The sequence below is a fragment of the Talpa occidentalis genome, unplaced genomic scaffold, assembly GCF_014898055.3.
Source record: "Talpa occidentalis isolate TD23 unplaced genomic scaffold, MPIMG_talOcc4v2.1 talOcc4.7, whole genome shotgun sequence".
NCBI lineage: Eukaryota > Metazoa > Chordata > Mammalia > Eulipotyphla > Talpidae > Talpa > Talpa occidentalis.
The window spans coordinates 124,917,794-124,937,670 of record NW_023605083.1 but is presented as its reverse complement, the minus strand read 5'-3'; the positions used below and the strand labels follow the sequence as shown (position 1 = coordinate 124,937,670).

General features: G+C 57.7%; 2 protein-coding genes across 3 annotated transcripts; both read left to right on the top strand.

Annotated features, from left to right (window-relative positions):
• The first annotated feature begins 4,940 nt into the window (after positions 1 to 4,940).
• On the top strand, positions 4,941 to 8,535 carry CD79B (CD79b molecule). Of its 2 annotated transcripts, none has more exons than XM_054688919.1 (6): positions 4,941 to 5,007; positions 5,957 to 6,007; positions 6,889 to 7,197; positions 7,425 to 7,543; positions 7,813 to 7,854; positions 7,963 to 8,535. In XM_054688919.1, the coding sequence occupies exons 1-6, from the start codon at positions 4,941 to 4,943 to the stop codon at positions 8,059 to 8,061; spliced, it is 687 nt and encodes a 228-aa protein (XP_054544894.1). In that variant the 3' UTR covers positions 8,062 to 8,535. The 2 variants fall into 2 exon arrangements, with proteins under 2 accessions (XP_054544894.1, XP_054544893.1); XM_054688918.1 differs by having other exon boundaries at positions 5,954 to 6,007.
• A 7,251-nt stretch (positions 8,536 to 15,786) lies between these two features.
• LOC119231053 (somatotropin) lies at positions 15,787 to 17,159 on the top strand. The gene is made up of 5 exons (XM_037492678.1): positions 15,787 to 15,796; positions 16,023 to 16,183; positions 16,364 to 16,480; positions 16,645 to 16,806; positions 16,959 to 17,159. Exons 1-5 carry the CDS (start codon positions 15,787 to 15,789, stop codon positions 17,157 to 17,159), a joined length of 651 nt encoding a protein of 216 aa, XP_037348575.1.
• The last annotated feature ends 2,718 nt before the right edge of the window (positions 17,160 to 19,877 follow it).

Here is a 19,877-nt window from a genome sequence, read left to right as displayed (position 1 = left end):
GGTCCTGAAACAATTTCCTGGTTTGTCCACTGTCCAAACCCCCACGTCCCTGCAGCCCCCTTGGGGAAGAGCACAAGGGAGGGCTCCAGTTGGGAATTGTCTTTCCTAGGAAGCACCCCCACTCCCACCCACCCCCATGAATCACTGTCTGGGGCTCTTTGGCCTGAGCACCCACGTCTAGGATGGGGCTGAGGACCCTGCACTTGGGAAGAAGATTCCTGTTCCCTCCCTCCTTTCCTGGCTCCTCCATCAGCACCACTGGGGCTCCCAGTCTCCCCAAGCCTCAGAGCGCCCTTCCGCCTCCTCCCTGTTGCCCCCCACCCCCCAAAGTGCTCCTAAGAGCGCTACAGTCAAGCGGGGTTATTTTCAGCGCTGCGATTTGAGCACGGCCCACCCAGCTTAGGTCCAACCTTCCAACTTTCTGCTGCTGTCTGGAAAGCCAGGCAGCTCCCTGCTGGCTTGCTGGTCTGGGCTTGGCCGTGCCAGGCCCTCCTGGCTCCCGGACAGGCCCGCTGGGAGGAGGGGTCCCCGATTCGCCCCCTTGTGTACGTGCCGTGTGGCGCTTGGTGCCTGTGTGTGAGAGTGTGTGAGCCTCGGGCCCCACCCGCTCCGCACGGGCACGTGGCAGGGGTGTGGGGATGTGCCAGTGCCCGCCGCGCCGGGGTGTGCGCAGGCCCGTTCACGTGAGCGTGCCTGTGCTGCGAGTGTGTGTGAGCGTGACAATGTGGTAAGTTTGCACACTGAGTCCCTGGCAGTTCCTCTTCTGTCTTCTTGTTTCTCGTGAACGGTTTGATTAAACTCAGGAAGCAGCAAAACCTCCAAAACATCACACGTGTGTTGGGGTGTATGCGGTGCCCCCCGAGCCACCCTGCCTCTGTCCGGCTCTGCCCTCCTGCTGCCCGGCCTAGGCCCCCTCTCGCTGCCGAGTCCTCGCCTCCCCTTTGCTCTGGCTCCTCCATCAGACCTGCTGCCCCGCCCTGCTCTCCGGGGAAGGAGGCCGCCTCCTCGCGCCAGGAGGTCAGGCCAGCCGTGTCCCTGGCCCGCACCCTGCCCGCTGCCTTTCCTGCCCGCCCCGGGCCGGCGTGGCCCCCAGAGCTGCAGCACCTGTGGGACAGGACGTCGCGCAGATCTCGGGCTCCCCTGCAGACCCACACCCAAGCCGCCGAGTCCTGGTGGGAAACAGGTGCAAGCCAGGCCGACCGCCTGGGTCCTTTGTACAGTTCTTATAATAAAGCCTCCCCGTGGCGCCTGGGACGTGCGGGCGTCTTCCTTCTGCGCCGCTGCGTGCAGACCCAGACCGGCCGGGAACAGCCAGGAGGACGGGAGCCAAGTTGGGCAGACAGAGCGAGCCTCTGGGGTCGGGGAAGGCAGGATACGCTGGGCCCCACTCCCTCCACCAGGAGGAGGCTTGGAGCCCAGCCTCCTGCTCTCCTCCCCCACCGGCGGCCCCGCGCCTCTCCCCACCCCCGACAGCTCCAGGAACGAGGCCCTAGGACCCTGCGTCCCAAACCCCTCGTCTCTGGAAGCCTCCTTCTCTGCTCCCCCAGAGGCCCCAGTTGTGGGGCTCACAGTGTGGGCCCTCCCTCCCCTCAGAGAGCCTCCACAGGACCCCGACCCCAAGAGCCCAGGGTTCCATGCGTTCTAGAGTAGGTTCAACCCCAATCCCAGTGGGCCAAAGGCAAGTTTACATGTCATCTTCTTTCTACAACTGGATTTCTGACTCCAAAAGGAGGGCGGTATTCCTCCACACTAGCCAACAATGAGGCAGGGTTTCTGCACCCCCTTTTTTCCTGCATTCTGGGGTGACATGGCACACAAAAGGAGGGGACTGACAAATTTGACCCCCCAGGCTTCCCTGTCAAGTTCCTCTGCCAGCCACGTGTCTCCGCCTGGCCCCGAAGTCCCTTCACATCTTTTTTTTTTTTTTTTGAAAGATTTATTTATACAAGAACTGGGGTACAGGCCAGAGGCACGGGAGGTGAGAGGATTCACCAGAGACAGAGTGGGGAACAGAACAGGCAGTTTGACTGAAATACACTGCTGAGGGGAGCAGCGGGCGAGACAGGAGAGGTCTGCTGCACCATGTGGGTACCTCCCTGGCAGGCCGGGAATCGAGCTCACACTGCAGAGGCTGCAGCCAGCTTCATAGCGCTGGGCTCAGCCCACTGGGCCACCAGGGAGGCCCAGCCCCTTTGCATCTTGCAGCCCCTTTGTGTGTGGGGGGGGTGGGGTCTAGCATCCCTGCTGGGTTCTCTGAGCTCCTCACCAGGGCTCTGAGGAGCAGAGCCTTTCCTGGGCAGGCGCTCCTTCTCACTTCTCAGCAGCCACAAGGATAGGAGAGCTTGCAGGCCCCCAGCACTGCCCCTGGGCGGAAAATACAGATGCCAAAGGCTGATCTTCCCAAACCTGCCTCCTCCAGCACCCCCAACCCAGCCAGGCCCTGATGACCTGGCCGCCTGGTTCTTCACTAGGATTTCCGGGGTCTCAAAACTGCCTTGTGAAGGGCATATTGTCACCTTTATTTCACACAAATGAGGCGACTAAGCTGCTAGCAGAGTTGCTTAACTGGGGTGCTATTGGGCAGGTAGACGGCTTTGTGAGACACTGTCCCTGCCACCGCGGGGCCTTTGGTGCCATCAGCCCTGGATGCCAGTGGCTCCCGTCGGTCACTGTGACCATTGCACCAGCCCTGGTGGATTTCCAAATGCTCCCAAGTGTGGCAGTACCACCCCTTCTTAGGAACCAGCAGGCAACTTTCTGGCTGGTGCCCTGCAGGCCAGGATCCAAGCCTGTGCCCTCCTGAACTGGCAAGACCCTGGCCGGACAGCTAGTCCAGCAGATCTGGGGGAAGGGGAGACGCCGGGAGGGGCCGGGGGCCTGAGTCCTTATTTCCAAACTGAGGTCACCTCCCACCCTTCCCAGAGTGGCTGGGGTCCCTGCTCTATTGCTTTTCCAAGTCCTGAGCTCCTTGTCTTTCCCCGTCCATCACTCCCCCCTTGTTTTGAGGCTGTCTTCCTGGAAAGGTGGGGTGGGGCTGCCAGATATTGGGGTTTGCAACCAGGGTAGCCGGGGGCTTACGTTAGGAGGCCTCCTGTTCTGGGAAAGAAAGGGCGTCACGAGCCCCATTCAGAGCTCAGCGCTGTTGTCACTGGGGAGGGAACAGCACAGCCCCAACTGTGACAAATAACCCTGTGGGCGATGGGGAGCCCATTCCCCCACCCGCTCCTGCAAACAGATCCTGGCCTGGCATGAATGGGAATGAAGTCCAAAGGACACATTTACATCCCGCCCTCGGGGGATGTGGACGTATGTGTGTTTGGAAGATGCCAAGCGCCCCCCCTCCCAGCCCCTGGGCCCCAGGACCCGCTCCTGGTCAGGCCCCCGCCACACTGCCTGGGCCGGGTGCCATGTGAGCACACACAAGCACAGAGCCCCAAGCCTCCCCCCTCATCCTTCCAACTTTTGGGGCACACTAGCCCCAAAGCTAACCACGGTCCCCGTCCCCAGGAGGTAACCTGCTAAAGGTAGAGACCCCTGGGTCTGCCCCCCCCCCCAGTACCTGGGGCCCGCGGTCCCCAGGCTCACCTCAGGTGATGTTTATATTCCTGGGCTGTTTGTTCTGTGACCTGAACATCTGACACCTTTTCAGAGAAATGTTTTTTCATTGGGAACATCTGGAAACAGCAAGAACATCTGGGGCTGCCCAGAACGAGCTGTTCCTTGGATGAAACCGTAACCATCCTGGCCCCACTTTCCACGGCTCAGTTCTCCTCAGGGCCGGCCCCCCACGTGCCCGGGACACCTATGCCAGGACCTGAGGGGTCAGCACCCAGACCCCTGCCTTCCTCACCGCCAACGCAGGCACGGGAGGTGGTTACTCATGTCCCTAAACCTGAACAGACCCAGTGACAACTAAAGCCTGGGAGGTGGCGGGGAAAATGGGATTCGGCAGCTTCTCCTCCTGAGGGCAGGAGACAGCGCGCAGACAAGAGTGAGAAGAGAGGGAGCAGGGAGTGGTGGCACAGGGCCCGACTGTGGGGCTGGGGGATGCCTGCCTGCTGTGTACAGCTGTGCGGACTGCAACGGCCCAGGGAACCCTCCTCGTGGGGCAGGGGGTGAGGGCTGGGTCCCACCCAGGGGCAGGGGCAGAGAGTCGAGCTCCTGCACACTGTGTTTCCAGCCAACGTGCTGCTAACTGGCAAGATCAAGCCACAGCCTTTGAGTTTCTGACCCTCAGGGTTCCCCCCACACAAACCTCCAGGCCACCACCCAAGAGCCCTGCAGCTGTAAACAGCAGCTCTGCTCACTGAACGGAGGGTTTTCTCTAAGCCCTCTGCACCCAAGCCCCCCCCCGCCTGTGGCAGCTCCCAGTAAACCCCCAGCAAGCGAGGGAGGCTCAGTTCCCCAAGCCCAACATGGCTGCCAACCAAGAGGCTGTGCTCTAGGCCCCTTCAGGTGCCTGGCCTGGGCCCATAGCTGCCCCCAGCACCCTCGGGCCTCTTCCTGCAGGCCCGTCCAGGGCAGAGGGGCCCCGCTGACACACATCCCCAGGGCCCAGGCGTATTCAGCCAAGAGCTTGGGAATACAGATCCCGGGCCGGAGGCTGGGGGCCCTCGCGTGACCGTTAGTGGGTTGGAGACATTGTGGGCAGCCCACAGAAGACTCAGAGGTCCCTGGCTCCCACCAATGCCCACTGTGCACCCCAGCTGTGGAGCCCAAAGGGTGAACTTTGAACCTTACAGCCCAGCTGACAAGAGAGCCTGCCTTCCCCCAGGGTCCCCAGAGAGCGGGTGCCTCCCTTGGGTCCCCATTTGCATGGCAGGAAGAGGCCTGATGGGGAAGAGGCGGGGAGGGCACAGGCTGCAGTCTGATCAGTTACACGTTTTCCCCTGGAGCCTCGGTAGTTACTGTGAGCTTGGGGCCAGACTCGGGCGGCGACCATGGCGGGGCTGGCGCTGTCTCCCATGCCCAGCGCCTGGCTGGCGGTTCTGCTGCTGCTCCTTTCAGGTAGAGCCCCCCCCCCGCCCCCTCCCCAAACATGGCCTGCTGGTTCCGCTGTCTGTTTCCACTGGTTCTGTCTCCAGCGTTCTTCCGCCTCCTCTTCTGTCTCTTGCACTTTCTGCCTCCCACCTCCCTCCGACTGCTCTGGGGCCTGGGTCTGTTGTATCAGTCAGGCTAACCGTGGCCAGCATTGGACCCAGCCCCTCTCCTGCCTGGAGAGTGTCAGGCTGAGCTGGGCTTGAGGGGTCGTGGTATGACATGATGGGGAAGAACTGGGCCCAGGAGGGAGAGGAGTGTGGTGCACCCCAGGCAGGCTCTGAGGGCACTGGGTGCGGGAGGCAGGGGACCCCTGGAACACGCTTCATGTTCCAGAAGAGGTTCCGTGTCTGGAAGAGAGAGTCCTCCCAGCTGTGCCTTCCTCCTGTCAGGCGCCCTCCACTCAGGCGCCCTCTGACTGGTCAAAGGCAGGGGAGGGCTGGGAAGCAGGTCAAATGGTGCTCCCGTCTCTAAGAAACAGGAGTCTACTCCAAGACAGGAGTCTGCTCCTGTCTCCAAGAAACAGGGCCCAGAGTGTTGAGGGGCTTTGTTTTTTAAAAGATTTATTTTTATTTATTTATGCATACAAGAACTGGGGTACAGCCAGAGGGGCAGGGAGTGAGAGGATGCACCAGAGACAGAGTGGGGAACAGAACAGGCAGATCGACTGAAACACACTGCTGAGGGGAGCAGCGGGCCAGACAGGAGAGGTCTGCTGTGCCATATGGGGGTCAGCTCCCTGGCTGGGGATGGAACTCAGGCCATAGCAGTGGTAATGCTGAGACTCAACCCCTAGGCCACCAGCGAGGCCCCAAATTGAGGAGCTTTGAAGCTCACGGTTCGGGAGGAGGAAGTGGGTCTGGAGCGTGGAGGGTCTGCAGGGGGTGGGGCACCTCATCTTCTTCCTCCCACCCAGCAGGTGAGCCGGTGCCAGCAGCCAACTCAGGAAACCTGCACCAGAATTTCAGAGGTCAGCACCTTCACCCACCCCTTCTGGGGACAAGTGTGTCTGGGTCCAGTGCTGGTCACTGTCCCATGCTGCTTGTCCCCTGCATCTGCCCACCCAGGACTCCCCTCCCCAGGTCTCCTAGGGTCTCCCCCTCTGAAGCCTGGCTCTGAACGGCCACCTCCCCTGGCCTTCCCCTGTCACAAGCTGGTGTTTGTGCTCCCGTCCTGGCCACTGGGGGTGGGGGAAGCCAGAGGGAACCCCACCCGAACTCAGGCCCAGATCTGTCTAGCTGGGGAGATGGCCTCAGCTGTGGAAGGAACCCTGGGGACACTGACAGGCCACTCACTGGAAGGGAGGCAGGAGGGGGGCTTCCGGGGTAGGCGGGTGGGGAGAGCATGCTGGGCTGAAAAAAAGGGCTGAGGAGCAGGTCCAGGCAGGAGGGCAGCAGAAGGTGATGGAGGAAAGGCTAGCAGGGGACAGATGCGAGGGCCTCAATCGTCCAGCCAAGGCTTTGTCCTTTGTTCCCTAGGCAGTGGGGAGCACCCTCAGGGCTTCAGCGGGCAGGGCTGCCTGGGGCATGGAGGGGCGGGAGCTGCAGGCCAGGTGGGCCCAGGGGTGAACCGGGCTGCTGGAGTAGGCGTGCGCCCTGTCATCAGGTTCCAAGTCCTAAAGGAAAATGAAACGGGGTGTAGGGGGTTAGGGGGGAGCAGTCAGAGAGGGCGGGGCCCAGTGGTTTGACCTGTGGCCAATCACGAGGCCTGACTCTCCACACCTCTGCCTCCAGGTCTTTCCACACTGTAAGAAGAAGTGAGGGCCAAGGGGGTGGGTTGCTGAGCCAGGGGCCAGGCCCGAGGTCAGCTGGTGTCAGGAAGACATTCCCATCCCAGCCTTGGTGCCCACAGGAAGCGCTTGTTCCCGGTTGCGGCAGTCCCCACGTTTTGTGGCCAGGAAACGGGGTGCCAACGTGACAATAACGTGCCGCATGGAGAGCCAGGCCAATGTGACCTGGCTCTGGACACAGAAGATGGACATAGAGCCCACACCGCTGCCCAAGGAAAAGGGCCACATCCAGCAGAAACAGGACGACTACGTCTCCACCCTCATCATCCGGGGCATCCAGGCCCAGGACAGCGGCATCTACTTCTGCCAGCAAGAGTGCCTGTCGGAAGAGAATTCGGAGAGGGGCTGCGGCACAGAGCTTCGAGTCATGGGTGGGTGCGGGCCTCCCTCCCGCCCCAGGGTGAGGCTAGTGGAAGCAGAACGGGTGGGGGATTCTGGAGTTGGCCCCACCCCTGCCCACTCCAGCCTGACACCGGCAGAGGGGTCCACGTGCTCCAGGAAGATCTAGAGCTCCCAAGAAGACCACTGGGGAGCAAGCCGCGAGGGGCGCAGGTCCAAATGTGGGTCCCCAGCCTCACTGGCCCGCACCTCCCATCAGGGTTCAGCACGGTGGAGCAGATGAAGCGGCGGAACACGCTGAAAGATGGCATCATCATGATCCAGACCCTGCTCATCATCCTCTTCATCGTGGTGCCCATCTTCCTGCTGCTGGACAAGGTGACCACGGGGGCCGGGAGGCCAGTGTGGGGCAGGCCCCAGGGGCAGAGCTCACCTCCAGGCCTTGTTGCTGCCCTGTTGGCCCCGCCCCAGAGCCTGCTGTCGACTCGCCTATTCAGCACTCCCTCGTTCAGTCTGTTGTTCCTGCGGAGGGCACCCCACCCCTGGTCCTCACCCTCACCCCAGGCCAATCTCCCTGGCCCTCTCCAGCCTGCCCAGCAGTGGGTAAGGCGGGGAAAGCTAACACTGCTTTCCAACCCTTTCCCCAGGATGACAGCAAATCTGGGATGGAAGAAGATCACACCTATGAGGTAGGAGCAGGACACTCTGGAGTCCTGAGGGTCATGTGGTCAGCGGTCACCATTTTTGGGGTGTTTGGGGAGCAGGCAACACCTGAGCTTTCTATTCCGTGTCTCCAGGGCCTGAACATTGATCAGACAGCCACCTATGAGGACATAGTGACTCTGCGGACAGGGGAGGTGAAGTGGTCAGTGGGCGAGCACCCTAGCCAGGAGTGATGAGCAGCCTTCCCGATGCCTTGGGTGCAGCCTGCTAGGCCCTCACCGACTGCTTCAGAGCCGCCTGGCTCCCAGCCTGTCCCTCCGCCCCAGACCCGAATTGGTCTCCAAAATTGACCCACTGGACCCGCCTGCACCCCCAGGCCCTGGTCCCAACTCTCACAAGGGACAGGAGCACAAGGCCACAGGACAGTGGTTTGGAGCAAGACTTCTTTGGGGACAGACTGGACCCAGACTTCTGGGGGTGCTGTGTGGGGACCCAGCCCACATTCAGGACGGGGACGATGGAGAATGTGTGGAACCCGCAATGGACTCAGAGCAGACCAGCCTCCTCCTGCAGAGCCTGGGAACAGCCCGGCCCATCTCCCTTGGCCACAAATGGACTGCCAAGAGCTTCGTCCCTCTCCTGTCCTCTCCCGCGCTCTCCCACCAGGGGAGCCTTGAGTCCATTCTCCCGTGGAATAAACAGTGTGTTTTGAGGGACCACACGCAGGCTTGTGACATCTGTGGGCATGGGGTGGAGGAGAGTACTTATTTGGGCACAAGTGTTTGGGCACCTGTGGGCCCACAGGCGTGAGAGGGGCTGATGGACATGGGGCTCATGGGCCCCACTTGAGGCTCACTCCTGGGCTCACTCGAGGCTCCTCTCTGAAGGCCTCTTCCTCCTTGCTCCCTAGCGAGTCCAGAGCAGCTGGAGAGCCCCGAGGCAGGTGGGAGCAGGGGACCCTTCTCCTGCATACCCTTTAGCCAACAAGCAGCACTTGATTGCTGTTCCATGAGGAGGGAGCTCCACCTGAGGAGTTAGCCTTCCCCACCCACATCCTAGTCCTACTATCTTCAGAGCCCTCTGCCTGCAGGAAGTCCTCCCAAGATGCCCCAAGCCCCGTCAGGACCAGCCCCTGCAGCTCAGCGTAGCTACTACTGCCTCAGCTGCCAGGCTGGCTCATGCTGCAGTTAAACTAGAAGGTTTCTGAGGACAGGGTTCCCCTGCTTCGACCACACCCTCACCCCTGCCCTCCATCAAGCCTGCACATTATTTTAAGTTTGACTCAGAACCCTGTAAGAGAGAGGTACCCCTAAAGGGAGAGACTTTGGAGTGAAGTTTGGGGGGTTCTTAGTCAGATGATCCACTCAGACTTCCCCATTTTCACAGCAGAGGCTCCCTAGGGCCCTAAGGACCCCATAAAATGATCCCTGGGGCCCTACAAATTAGGGCCCCAAGCTGCCAGCTGTGGAGTTCTGGGAGTGGCTCACCACTGGGAGCCCTAGTTTAATTAGCCTCTGCATACAGGACCAGGTGGTGCTCCATTTCCTGTTGACCTTGTGGGGGTCCCCCAAACCCCTCTTTGCCGTTCACGCGCTGGACTCTGATGGGAGAAGGGCCTGCCCTCACGGAGCTGCCAGCTGAACTGGAGAACCACGCACCAGCATTCCCAGCTTCCCTAGGAGTTCCAGGTGGGGCAGGTGGCTGAGGCACCCAGGTCTGGGGCCTAAGCAGCTCAGTGGCATCCGCTTGGAATCAGGCTAGGTGAGCCGCGGGCCTGACTCCCTCCCTGGCTGCTGGTCCAGCGAGCTGGCTTGTTTTGGCATCTGCCTCCACTGAGCTGGAGCCCTTCCTCTCCTGCTGCTTTGCATAGTGGCGCTAATTCTGTCCTCTTACCTCCACCAGGGACCCTGGGCAGCCGGCTGGGGGGTGGGGGGTGGGGAGCATCTTCACTTCTCCCCCCTGCAGGGTCTCCCTCAGCCTGGACTGCCCCCGGTGGTAGGAGGCCTTGGCCTTACTGAAAGTCTACTTCGTATCTTTGAAGAACAGAGTTTCCCTAATGCTTGGAAGTGCTGTTGGCAAACAGCCTTGTGTACAGCAAAGCCTGCCTCCACCAGACACCCTCAGAGGGCAGGGCCTTCCTGGCTGTGAGGGAGAAGCCCGCCCTGGTCTGTTTTTCTGTCTTAAGGGCTTATACCGTGGGTGTTGTTGTGCTGGTCTCTGGAACCCCAGAGCTGATGTGGGCAGTGGAAGCAGGGTTGATGATGCCGGCGGTGCTGGGGACTGTCTCAGGGACAGGAGGTGGAAGCAGAGACTGTTTTTGAGTGAGTGGATCCCACAGTAAACTTGACTTTGTTTCCTACTGCTGTGCAGGTCTATGAACTCTGGCCTAAGTACCTGTGGGTGTCAGGACCATCTGCACATAGCACGTGAATGAAAATCTTTCATTGATCCTCAAAATATTTGTATATTGCACCCCTCTGAAATGTCAGAGCAAAACCAAAAATAAAACAAACAAGTAAAGGTAGTGAAATGCTATGCTATTTTATTCAGTGTCTCCACGTTCATTCCCATTATCTTGCCCGAGCCCCAGCAGAACCCCAGGGCCCGGCCGCCCCCTCCTCCTTTTATAAGTGAGGAAATGGAAGCCTCAGGGAACTCGCACAACCGGCCGAAAGTCACACGCCAGCATCCTTTCCACACCACAGAGTCTGGAAGGACTTTGAAGCACTGAGACTCTGAAGGCGAGGAGGAAGAGCAGACAGAGGAGCACCCCTGGGAAACTCTGGCCACCTCCAAAGGTTTCCCTGGCTTCACCAGCCCTGAAGCTCCGATGGCCCCCTCTTGGGGGGGGAGGGGCAATGTCGTGCCCCTGGGCCTTACGTCCGCCTTCCGCTGCGGAGCACAGCTCAGCTCAGGCCTGCCCCGCCCCAGAATGCAGCCCTGCCTGAGGCCCCTGGTGGGCACATGCCCCCTGCCCACTGGGGGAATCCAGCCAGTCCCCCGGGGCCCAGCCCGGTTCCTCCTCCATTGTAGCTTGACTTCCGCCGCTGTTTCGCTGCAGGTGCTGCCAGGCTGGGGGTGTTTTTCCAGCAGAATCAGAGGTGAGAGAAAAACAAAACAAAACATGAAAAGCTGCCTGTGTTTGACTGTCACGCCAGGCGCCCCCGCCTTCTGAGGAGGGTCTCCAAGGCCTTGATGGTTTGGGGATCCCAGATTCCACTGCAGGTGCCCTGCTCTCTTCCCACGTCTCAGTCACTGGCTTCGGAGCTGTGTCTGGGGAGTGCCTTGTCTGCACCCGCCGGCTCCAGGGCCAGGCAAATCCTGCTGTTGACTCCAAACAGAAACAAAAACCAATAAACCAACCCCCTACTTGGGATGCCTCAGCGACCCCTCCACCCCAAAAGCCTTTCCTTGGAACTCAGGTGACGCCTTAGAGAACACAGATTCACAAGCACTAAATCCTGGATGCAGAGTTTGAGACACGTTAGACAGATCCTAACGCAATTTGAAAGGATTTTTTTTTTTTTTTAAAGAGGTCTTTCTCTTGAAACTAACAGCACTTTCTCTCTTTGTGGGAGACCAAGCTCCAGCCTCGGGCTCAGCCCCTGCGAGTCATGATTCTGTGTAGAACACTGGGGGTGTGGGAACCAGCTCCAGTAAGCCGCCTGGTACTTTTATCACTGAAATTTTTTCATGTGTGTTTCGCCATGCATTGAAAGTTCCTGTCCTTGTTTTCCTCTTTTATGTAGTTGCTATTTTAGACTAAGTGGACTGGTAGGGCATCAAGAACAACACGCACACCTGGCACCGCCAGCCAGTTTGTCTCTCCAAACATCCCTTGCCCCCAGCAAAGGCTTGTCGAGTTCTTGACCCTGGGACGATCCATCCTGCTTTTTCCCTCGCTCGGGGTCTGTCTCTCCCCTCTGTGGCTTAGCTATTTCCCTCCGGGCAGCTTGCACAATGGAAAACCACTGTGTGTATTTTACCATTATTATGTATATATTTGCTACTGTCTCTTCCCCAGACACTGTAAGCTCCAGAAGAGCAGGGATGGCATCTTCTGTTCATCTCTGTGTGCCCACCTGCCTGGTACAGTGGCTGGCACATGGAAGGAGTGGCAAGTACTCATTGAACCAGGTCATGCACAAAAAAAGAAAATGAATGAATGAATGAATGAATGAATGAGTGGGTAAAGGAAAAGCAAGCATGTGGCCTAAAAGAGCTTATAGTCCTGTAAGGGGAGTAAGATGTCCACACACACAAGTGCACACACCCCCTCCCAAAAGAAAAACAGAATAAAATCAAAGGAAGGAAAGGTCGTTTCCAGCCAGGGGCACCCACCAGGAAAGCACCTTGGTTCTTGCTACTTCCTGTTCAATGGAACTCCCTCCCCAGAGTGGGAAATTCTTAGTCAGGCCAGTTAGGTAGATTGCTACGCATGTCTGGATTGTTCAGAGATCCTGAACCAGTGAAAACAACACCCCCATCACACAGGAGTGCCCCCAAAGGCCCTTCCTCCATGCTTGAACCCTCTGGCAAACCCAAGGGTCTGGCGAGATAAAGGAAGTGAAAACTTGATGCACACTGAAACGTGCAATACAGATGTGAGGGAAGATGAGACTTGCTTCATTAAATCGGGTGACACCGGGTGGGTTTTTTGTGCTGATTTTCTTATGCCTGTGGTCCTCATCCTGGGGTTCAAATGCCTGGGGTTCAGCTGCCTCTGCTTCCATCGAACAAGTTTTAGCTTTGCACAGAAGAAAGTTCCGTCCACAGCCAGACTGGGGAGCCACCACTTGGATGTTCAGAGATTCTTTATGTCCTTAAGCTGAGTGTCCTCTGAATGAAATGGGCCTCACCCTGTCCCCAGCGTCAGGATGTGGATCTCCCTCCCCATCTCTCGCTTCGGACCCCCACAGAGTAGTCACCAAAGACCTTGATCCAGTGCATTTAGCTTGGTGCTGAGACTTGCATTGGAAGCAGAGAGGAGATGGAGCACGTCCATCCCTGCCTCGGGCCTCAAGGAAGGTTGGACAGAGCTAGTGGTGGGACATGTGGCCTTCACGAGCCCAAGAAGGGAGTGGAAAGCTGCCCCCGGGCCCTCTGAAGCTGTTCCTCAGCCCAGGCCGATCATGACTTTGAAAAACGAGATTGCCAAAATGAGCAACAATGTAAGAAAAAAGCACTTCATTTAAAAATTAAAAAGTAACATTTTTTAAAAATGAGATTGCTTCATACCCCTCAGACTTGAAACTCAGAGCTCTAGAAGCCTGAAGGGGTCCCTTCTGGACCGAAAGAGCTGTATGAACTTCCACCACAGGCACAGAGGACTCCGAAGGGAGTCGCGTCTTGGGCATCTAGAGGACTTCCGAACACCCTGAAAGCCAGGGGTTCCAAGTTATAAAGGGGGGAAAAAGCAAGATGCTGGGGGCGGGGAGTAGGGGTTTCACCCCAAGTCTCTTGATCTTGAGATGCCAATCACAGCCTCTCCCCTCTGGCAGCCACCAGGAGGTCAGTGGACAGTCTGAACCTGGAGCAGCTGCGGCTCTGGCCCAAAGGGTGCCCCACAGAGGAGAGCTTGACTTCCCAGCCCTGAGGGAAGACCCCAAGTCTAATTCACAGTTGTCCTTCACGCACTGAACGTACGTGTGTCTCCATCACTGAAAAGGTCCAGACTTGAGAAAAGAACCATCAAGACCCCCTCACCCCCTTCAAGTCGTTCGTCTTTGGGTCCCATGGCTACCATGGTAACCTTCTGCACAAACATATGCTCGGCGCTCCCGGAGTCCCAGGGGTCCAGCTAATTCTGGGGTGAACTGAGGTGGGTGTGGTGAGGAGAGAGGCTCCCCTGCCCTGGCGGGTCCCACCTGCTCCGAGCAGTCACTTGCCTCGTGCGGGGAGCCTCAGCTCCACCTCCCCGTGCCTACCGTGGGTGGCTCTTGAGCAGCGCCGCCCGTACCCTTCACTCCTAGGGGAAGGCCGAGAATTCTCCCACGGTCCACAGTCACATACAAGTCTCTCCAGCATCAGCTAGAAGCCTGTCACGGGGGTCGGGGGTCATTCCAAGTCAGTGCCCTTTCGGCCAGGTGACGTAGCAGGAAGGGGATTTGGGGGGGGCAGGCTGCATAGAACTCAGAGACCCTCTTTGGTGGAACTGGAGAAAGAAGAGGAAAGGAATGTCCTCATCTGCCCCAAGGCCCCACCTTCCTCAGAGCCAGTTTCATTGATGAGAACCCCTCTGATCCCCCCCTTGCTCTCTGGGGAACAGCTCCTATAGGTCCCAGGCCCTCCCCTGGAGATACTGAGCCAGGGGTACCAGTTGGGCACTGGCTCAGGATGATGGGGAACAAGGAAGCTTTATCTTCTGGCTCTAACAGGGGAGGTGGCACAGGCGCTGGTGCTCCGGGGCTCGACTTGTCCACGTCGGTTGCCAACGGCATAACCAACCACTCTACAAGGGTTTGCTTGTTCGTTTGTTTGTTTTCCCACTGGGTCAAGTGGTAAATGTTCTTAGACTCCAGGGGTGGAAGGGGCTATGTTCTTTCCTGTGGTGATCCCTGGGGGTGATTTGATGCCGGTGACCTCCAGATGTTGAAATTGGGGACCCTGGGCACCAGGAGGCTGGAAGGGAGCAGCCTTGCTTTTCTGTGAGGTCTCTGACATGCACCCCATGATTGGACCTCTCTCATCTAGGAAGTAAGGGCTGACAACCCGCCCCCAGGAGAGGACAAAAGGCGCCAAGGGCCCTTTGAGATGAGGGGCAGGGCCTCGGTGCTCAGAGGGATTGCGAGTTAAAATAGCAGCGGTTTCCATCCAGTCTGCTTTGGAGAAAGGGCTTGGGGGGTGCAACACGTGGAGAGGGAGGCTTTGGAGAGCTGCCTTCGCTGAGGTGGCCTCCCTGGGCCTCGATATCTTCTTCTGTAAAATGGGGCTGTGAAGATGCCCCTTCACAAGGTGGCCGTGAGGGCCCGGGGGGGGGGCACAGGCGTGCGCAGCACGACCTGGTGGGCCCCGCAGGGATGTGAAAAGGAGAGGAAAGAACGCGAAGACAAGGCAGTGACTGGGTGCAGCATTTTTCAGGGTGCTGTGCCCTGAGCTTCAGGGCTGGGGAGTAGACTCCAGCCCTCCAGGGCTCTTCCACCTCAGATCATCAGGTGGTGGCAGGGCCGCGGGAAGACGCCTGTGGTCTCTGTTCCAGGCATTTCTGCGTCTTGGTTTGCATCTCAGCAGCTGGTCCCGGGAGCAGAGGCTTTGCCTGAAGCTTTGGTTCTTTGCCCCACCCTTCCGGGGAGCCCCCACAGAAGGGAGAGGGGAGGGCGATGTGTGGGGCTGGCGCCCTCTATTTGCCAGCACTAGCTCTGCACCCAGTTGCCTCAGGTGGGGCCAGGCGGGTGGATGGGGCTGGAGGTGAAGGTGTGGAATCTGGTGGGTGGAGGGGAGCTGTGCAGGGGGGAGGAAAGGCATGGAGGGTGAGGAGGGGGCTGGCACATCTCACCACACAGCCATCTGAAATCGTCCCCCCGTTGGGGTCCAGGTCGGGCCCTCTCACCCTGGGGGACAGGCCCACCATGATCCCCAGCCAGAGCCTGCCTGGACTCAGACCCCTCCCCTTCTGCCACATCCCCCTTCAAAAGAGGACAGTTGGGTGGTCTCTCTAGCTGGGCCCCTGAGCACACACCCCTCACGATGCTGGTGTCAGTGGAGAGGAAAAGATGACAAGCCTGAGGGACATGACCCCAGGAGAGGAGCGGGAACAGGCTGAGTGGGAGGAGGTTCTAAATTATCCATCAGCACAGGCCATCATGGTCCCATGCATAAATATATACAGCAAATACGCGGGGATAGAGAGGGAGAGAAGGGGCCAGGGTATAAAAAGGGCCAGCAGGGGACCCATTCCAGGATCCCAGGACCAAGCTCCCAAACCACTCAGGGTCCCGTGGACAGCTCACCCAGTGGCAATGGCTGCAGGTAAGTTCCCCTAAAATCCCTTTGGGTTTGATGTGTATTGAGGGGTAGTGTGGGGACGCTGCAGATGGACAGGGGCGCTGCCCCTCCTGCGGCTATACCCAGACATTTGGCTAAATTTTAAGTGTTCGCAGTCCCTGGGGGTTGAGGGGAGAAGGGAAGGCCCCTGGGGCAGGGAACAGGCTGACTTCCTGCCTCTGGGCCCCACCTCGGCCTCCCTTCTCTCTAGGCCCTCGGACCTCCGTGCTCTTGGCTTTCATCCTGCTCTGCCTGCCCTGGCCTCAAGAGGTGGGCGCCTTCCCGGCCATGCCCTTGTCCAGCCTGTTTGCCAACGCTGTGCTCCGAGCCCAGCACCTTCACCAACTGGCTGCTGACACCTACAAAGAGTTTGTAAGCTCCCCAGGAATGGGTGCTCACGGGGGGTGGCAGGAAGGTGGACCCCTCTCCCCGGGTACATCACGGGAGAAAACTCACAAGTTCAGGGTTATTTTAACTAACTGAAGGTGCACGCGGTGAGCATAAACTGCCGGAGGGTGGAAATAAACCCTGCACGGGGGTCCCCTCCCTCAGGAGCGCGCCTACATCCCGGAGGGACAGAGATATTCCATCCAGAACGCCCAGGCTGCCTTCTGCTTCTCGGAGACCATCCCAGCCCCCACCGGCAAGGACGAGGCCCAGCAAAGATCTGTGAGTGGTTGTGCCCCACCAAGGAAAGGGGCTCCCCACTTCCTAAGAAGATCACCCCTTCTTGCTGCAGGAATCCGGGCAGCCCCCTGGGGTGCTGCTCTCCAGGGAATGGGGGCTGTGGGGGTGACGGATCGCCCATGACCACCGCCCACCCCTGCCCGCAGGACATGGAGCTGCTCCGCTTCTCGCTGCTGCTCATCCAGTCCTGGCTCGGGCCGGTGCAGTTCCTCAGCCGGGTCTTCACCAACAGCCTGGTGTTTGGCACCTCGGACCGTTTCTACGAGAAGCTCAAGGACCTGGAAGAGGGCATCCTGGCCCTGATGCGGGTGGGGATGGCGTGTGGGACCCTCAATGACTAGCTGAGGGTTGGGGTAACCTTGGGGGTGGGGGAGCAGAAATGCTGCGCTCTCTGGACAGAGCAGCCTTGGCCTCAGAGCTCGCAAGGACTCGGCGTCTCTTTCCCCCTTTTCTCCCGCAGGAGCTGGAAGACGGCAGCTCCCGGCCCGGGCAGCTCCTCAAGCAAACCTACGACAGGTTTGACACCAACCTGCGCAGTGACGACGCGCTGCTCAAGAACTACGGGCTGCTCTCCTGCTTCAAGAAGGACCTGCACAAGGCGGAGACGTACCTGCGGGTCATGAAGTGTCGCCGCTTCGTGGAAAGCAGCTGTGCCTTCTAGGTGCTGGCTTCTGCCACCCCGCCCCCGGCCTGGGCAGTGCCACGCTGTGCCCACTGTCCTGTCCTAATAATAAAATAAAGTTGCATCATATATCGTCTCAATGGTGTTACTCTATTATAGGCTGGGCTGGGGGGTACGGGCCAGGGCAGGCTGGGGAGGCAGCTGCAGGGACCTGATGGGGCCTACTGGGCACCCGGGGGGCTGAACAGAACAGAACAGGCTCTTCCTGGGCTAGAATGAAACTGACACATTCACCCCTCTCTGTTCACACCAAGTCCACTCCGCAGGGCCTGGGTTCCAGCGGGCCGGGCGTGAGTGGTCAGGACCACCCCCAAAAAGCCTTGGAAGTATTCCTCCCTTCCCACCAGCACCGCAGCACCAAGCCTAGGCCCCAGGTGCGGGAAGAACTGTAAGCAGGACTGGCTATGCAGAGCAGAGGCCCAAACCCCGCAGTGAGAAGAGAGAAAACAGAATCACTATTGTGCAGAAACTGTAAGGTGAATGCACGTTAGCCCCAAGTGCACAAGTACTGAGGGTTGGACATGAAAGGCTAAATCACACCCCGCAGGCTCAGCCTCCCTGTGAGGGACACAACACGGTGCGAGGGGTAGGGAGGGGCTGTGAAACCTAGTTTTTAAATCAGATTGGCCACTAATCTACACTGGGACTACTTTAAGGACAAAAATTAACCCAATCACATTGGTCCACAAGCTGTGCATGGGCAATTAATTGCTCTAAGAGCAGTGGGTAGTGGGCCTCCCTGGTGCTGCAAGGGGTTAAATCGCTGCACCATGACGCTATCGGCAGCCACTGCAGCGTGAGTTTGATCCCCTGCCAGGGAGCTGACCCACATGGTGCAGCAGACACTCCTGTCTCTCCTGCTGCTCCCCTCAGCAGTGTATTTCAGTAGATCCACCTGTTCTGTTCTCCACTCTGTCTCTGGTGAATCCTCACACGCACACACAACCCACCCTGAACCTTTGGCCTACACCCCAGTTCTTGTATGCACAAACAAATAAAAATAAATCTTTGGGGGGTGGAAAGAAGTATTTGTTGAATGAACCTGGCAGGAAGAGAGGGTGGGGGAGGGGAGTAGGTGGTGTCAGCGCTCCTTTAAGAGGGCTGTAAGGGGAGGCTGTAACGACAGCAGTAGACTGCAGGGGGGGCCATCTCCAGAGTGCATCTGCTCCGCTCCTTCAGGCCATGGCGGGATCAACTCCATCCCCGCTGGTAGAAAATGACAAACATACTACAGCACTTTTTGCAAAGGTTTAAAAATGTTAAGACTATCTACCCTAGACTCTCTGACTTGCCAAATCTCAGCCTGCCTTTCAGCTTTTCAAATAGGCAGCCACAGCCACCTTCCTCGCAAATGAGAAACACCTGTACATTAGAATTATCCAAAGTGGATGCAGGTAGGTTCTGTTTTAAATGACTCTTGCAATATCCTCTACTCCCTGAGGTTCTGACTTAACTGGTCAGGCTTGGGATCTGGATAAGCGTAGTTTTAAACATGAGAGGTTGAGGACCGTGAGTTAAGTATCACAGAGATGTTAGGATGCTTGTCCACAGTTATTATAGTGGCAAAAAGAAGCAAAAGGAGATGAGCGGCGTGGGTAAGTTGTGGCTCTTTCAGTTTCTAATTCTAAGAGGTCGTTAAAAAGACAGTTCTAGGGCCTCCCCGGTTGTGCAGCCGCTGAGCGCTGGGTTGCGAAGCTGCCCGCAGCCTCTGCAGCATCGGTTTGATTCCCACCCGCCGGGCGAGGGTCCCACATGGCGCGCAGACCTCTCCTGCCGCCCGCTGCTCCCCTCAGCAGTGTACTTTGTCAGTCTGCCTGTTCTGCTCTCCGCTCTGACTCTGGTGAATTCTCTCACCCGCTCGCACTTCTGACTGTACCAGGTGCTTGTATAAATAAATAATTCTTTTAAAAAAAGTAATAATAATAAAAAAAGACAGTTCTATGTGATTCCTCTCCATTGAGGGACCCATAGCAGCCGGATTCATAGAGACAGAAAGTGGAATGGCGGCTGCCAGGGGTTGGGGCTGGGGAATCGGGAGTTGTTTTGTTTTGTTTTTAAAGATTTATTTAATTTATACAAGCACTGGGTACAGTCAGAAGCGCGGGAGGGTGAGAGAATTCACCAGAGGCAGAGCGGGAGCAGAACAGGCAGAGTGATGAAGTACACTGCTGAGGGGAGCAGCTGTAGAGGCTGTGGGCAGTTTCGCAGCCCAGCGCTCAACTGCTGCTCCACGGGGGAGGCCCAGGAGTTTTGTTTAATGTGGACAAAGTTTCGATTTTCCCAGATGAAACCATAGTCTATAGTTTCACAGCCACAGTTTCTGGAGACTGGTTGTGCAAGTGAATTGTACTTGACAATACTGAAGTGTACCCTTAAAAATAGCTAAGAGGGTAAATTTACATTATGTTTGTTTTACCACAATTAAAACATTGCAAATATTTTCTAATTTAAAAAAATCTTCCTGAGGTTAGTGAGATTTATTCTGGGAAGAATTCAAGAGGCAGAAATCTGAAATTTCTGGAATTCTAGAAATCTGGAATCCCTAGGATAATGTCTTTCTCACACCATGTTATCTTTTAAAATCACCTTAACTTAAAATGTCCTCTTTTGAATACCTTCCATCAGCTTTCCTGAACCACAATGAGTTTTGTCCATTTATACGTATTTCAGAACCAACTGGCATTTCCCCTTTCTTAA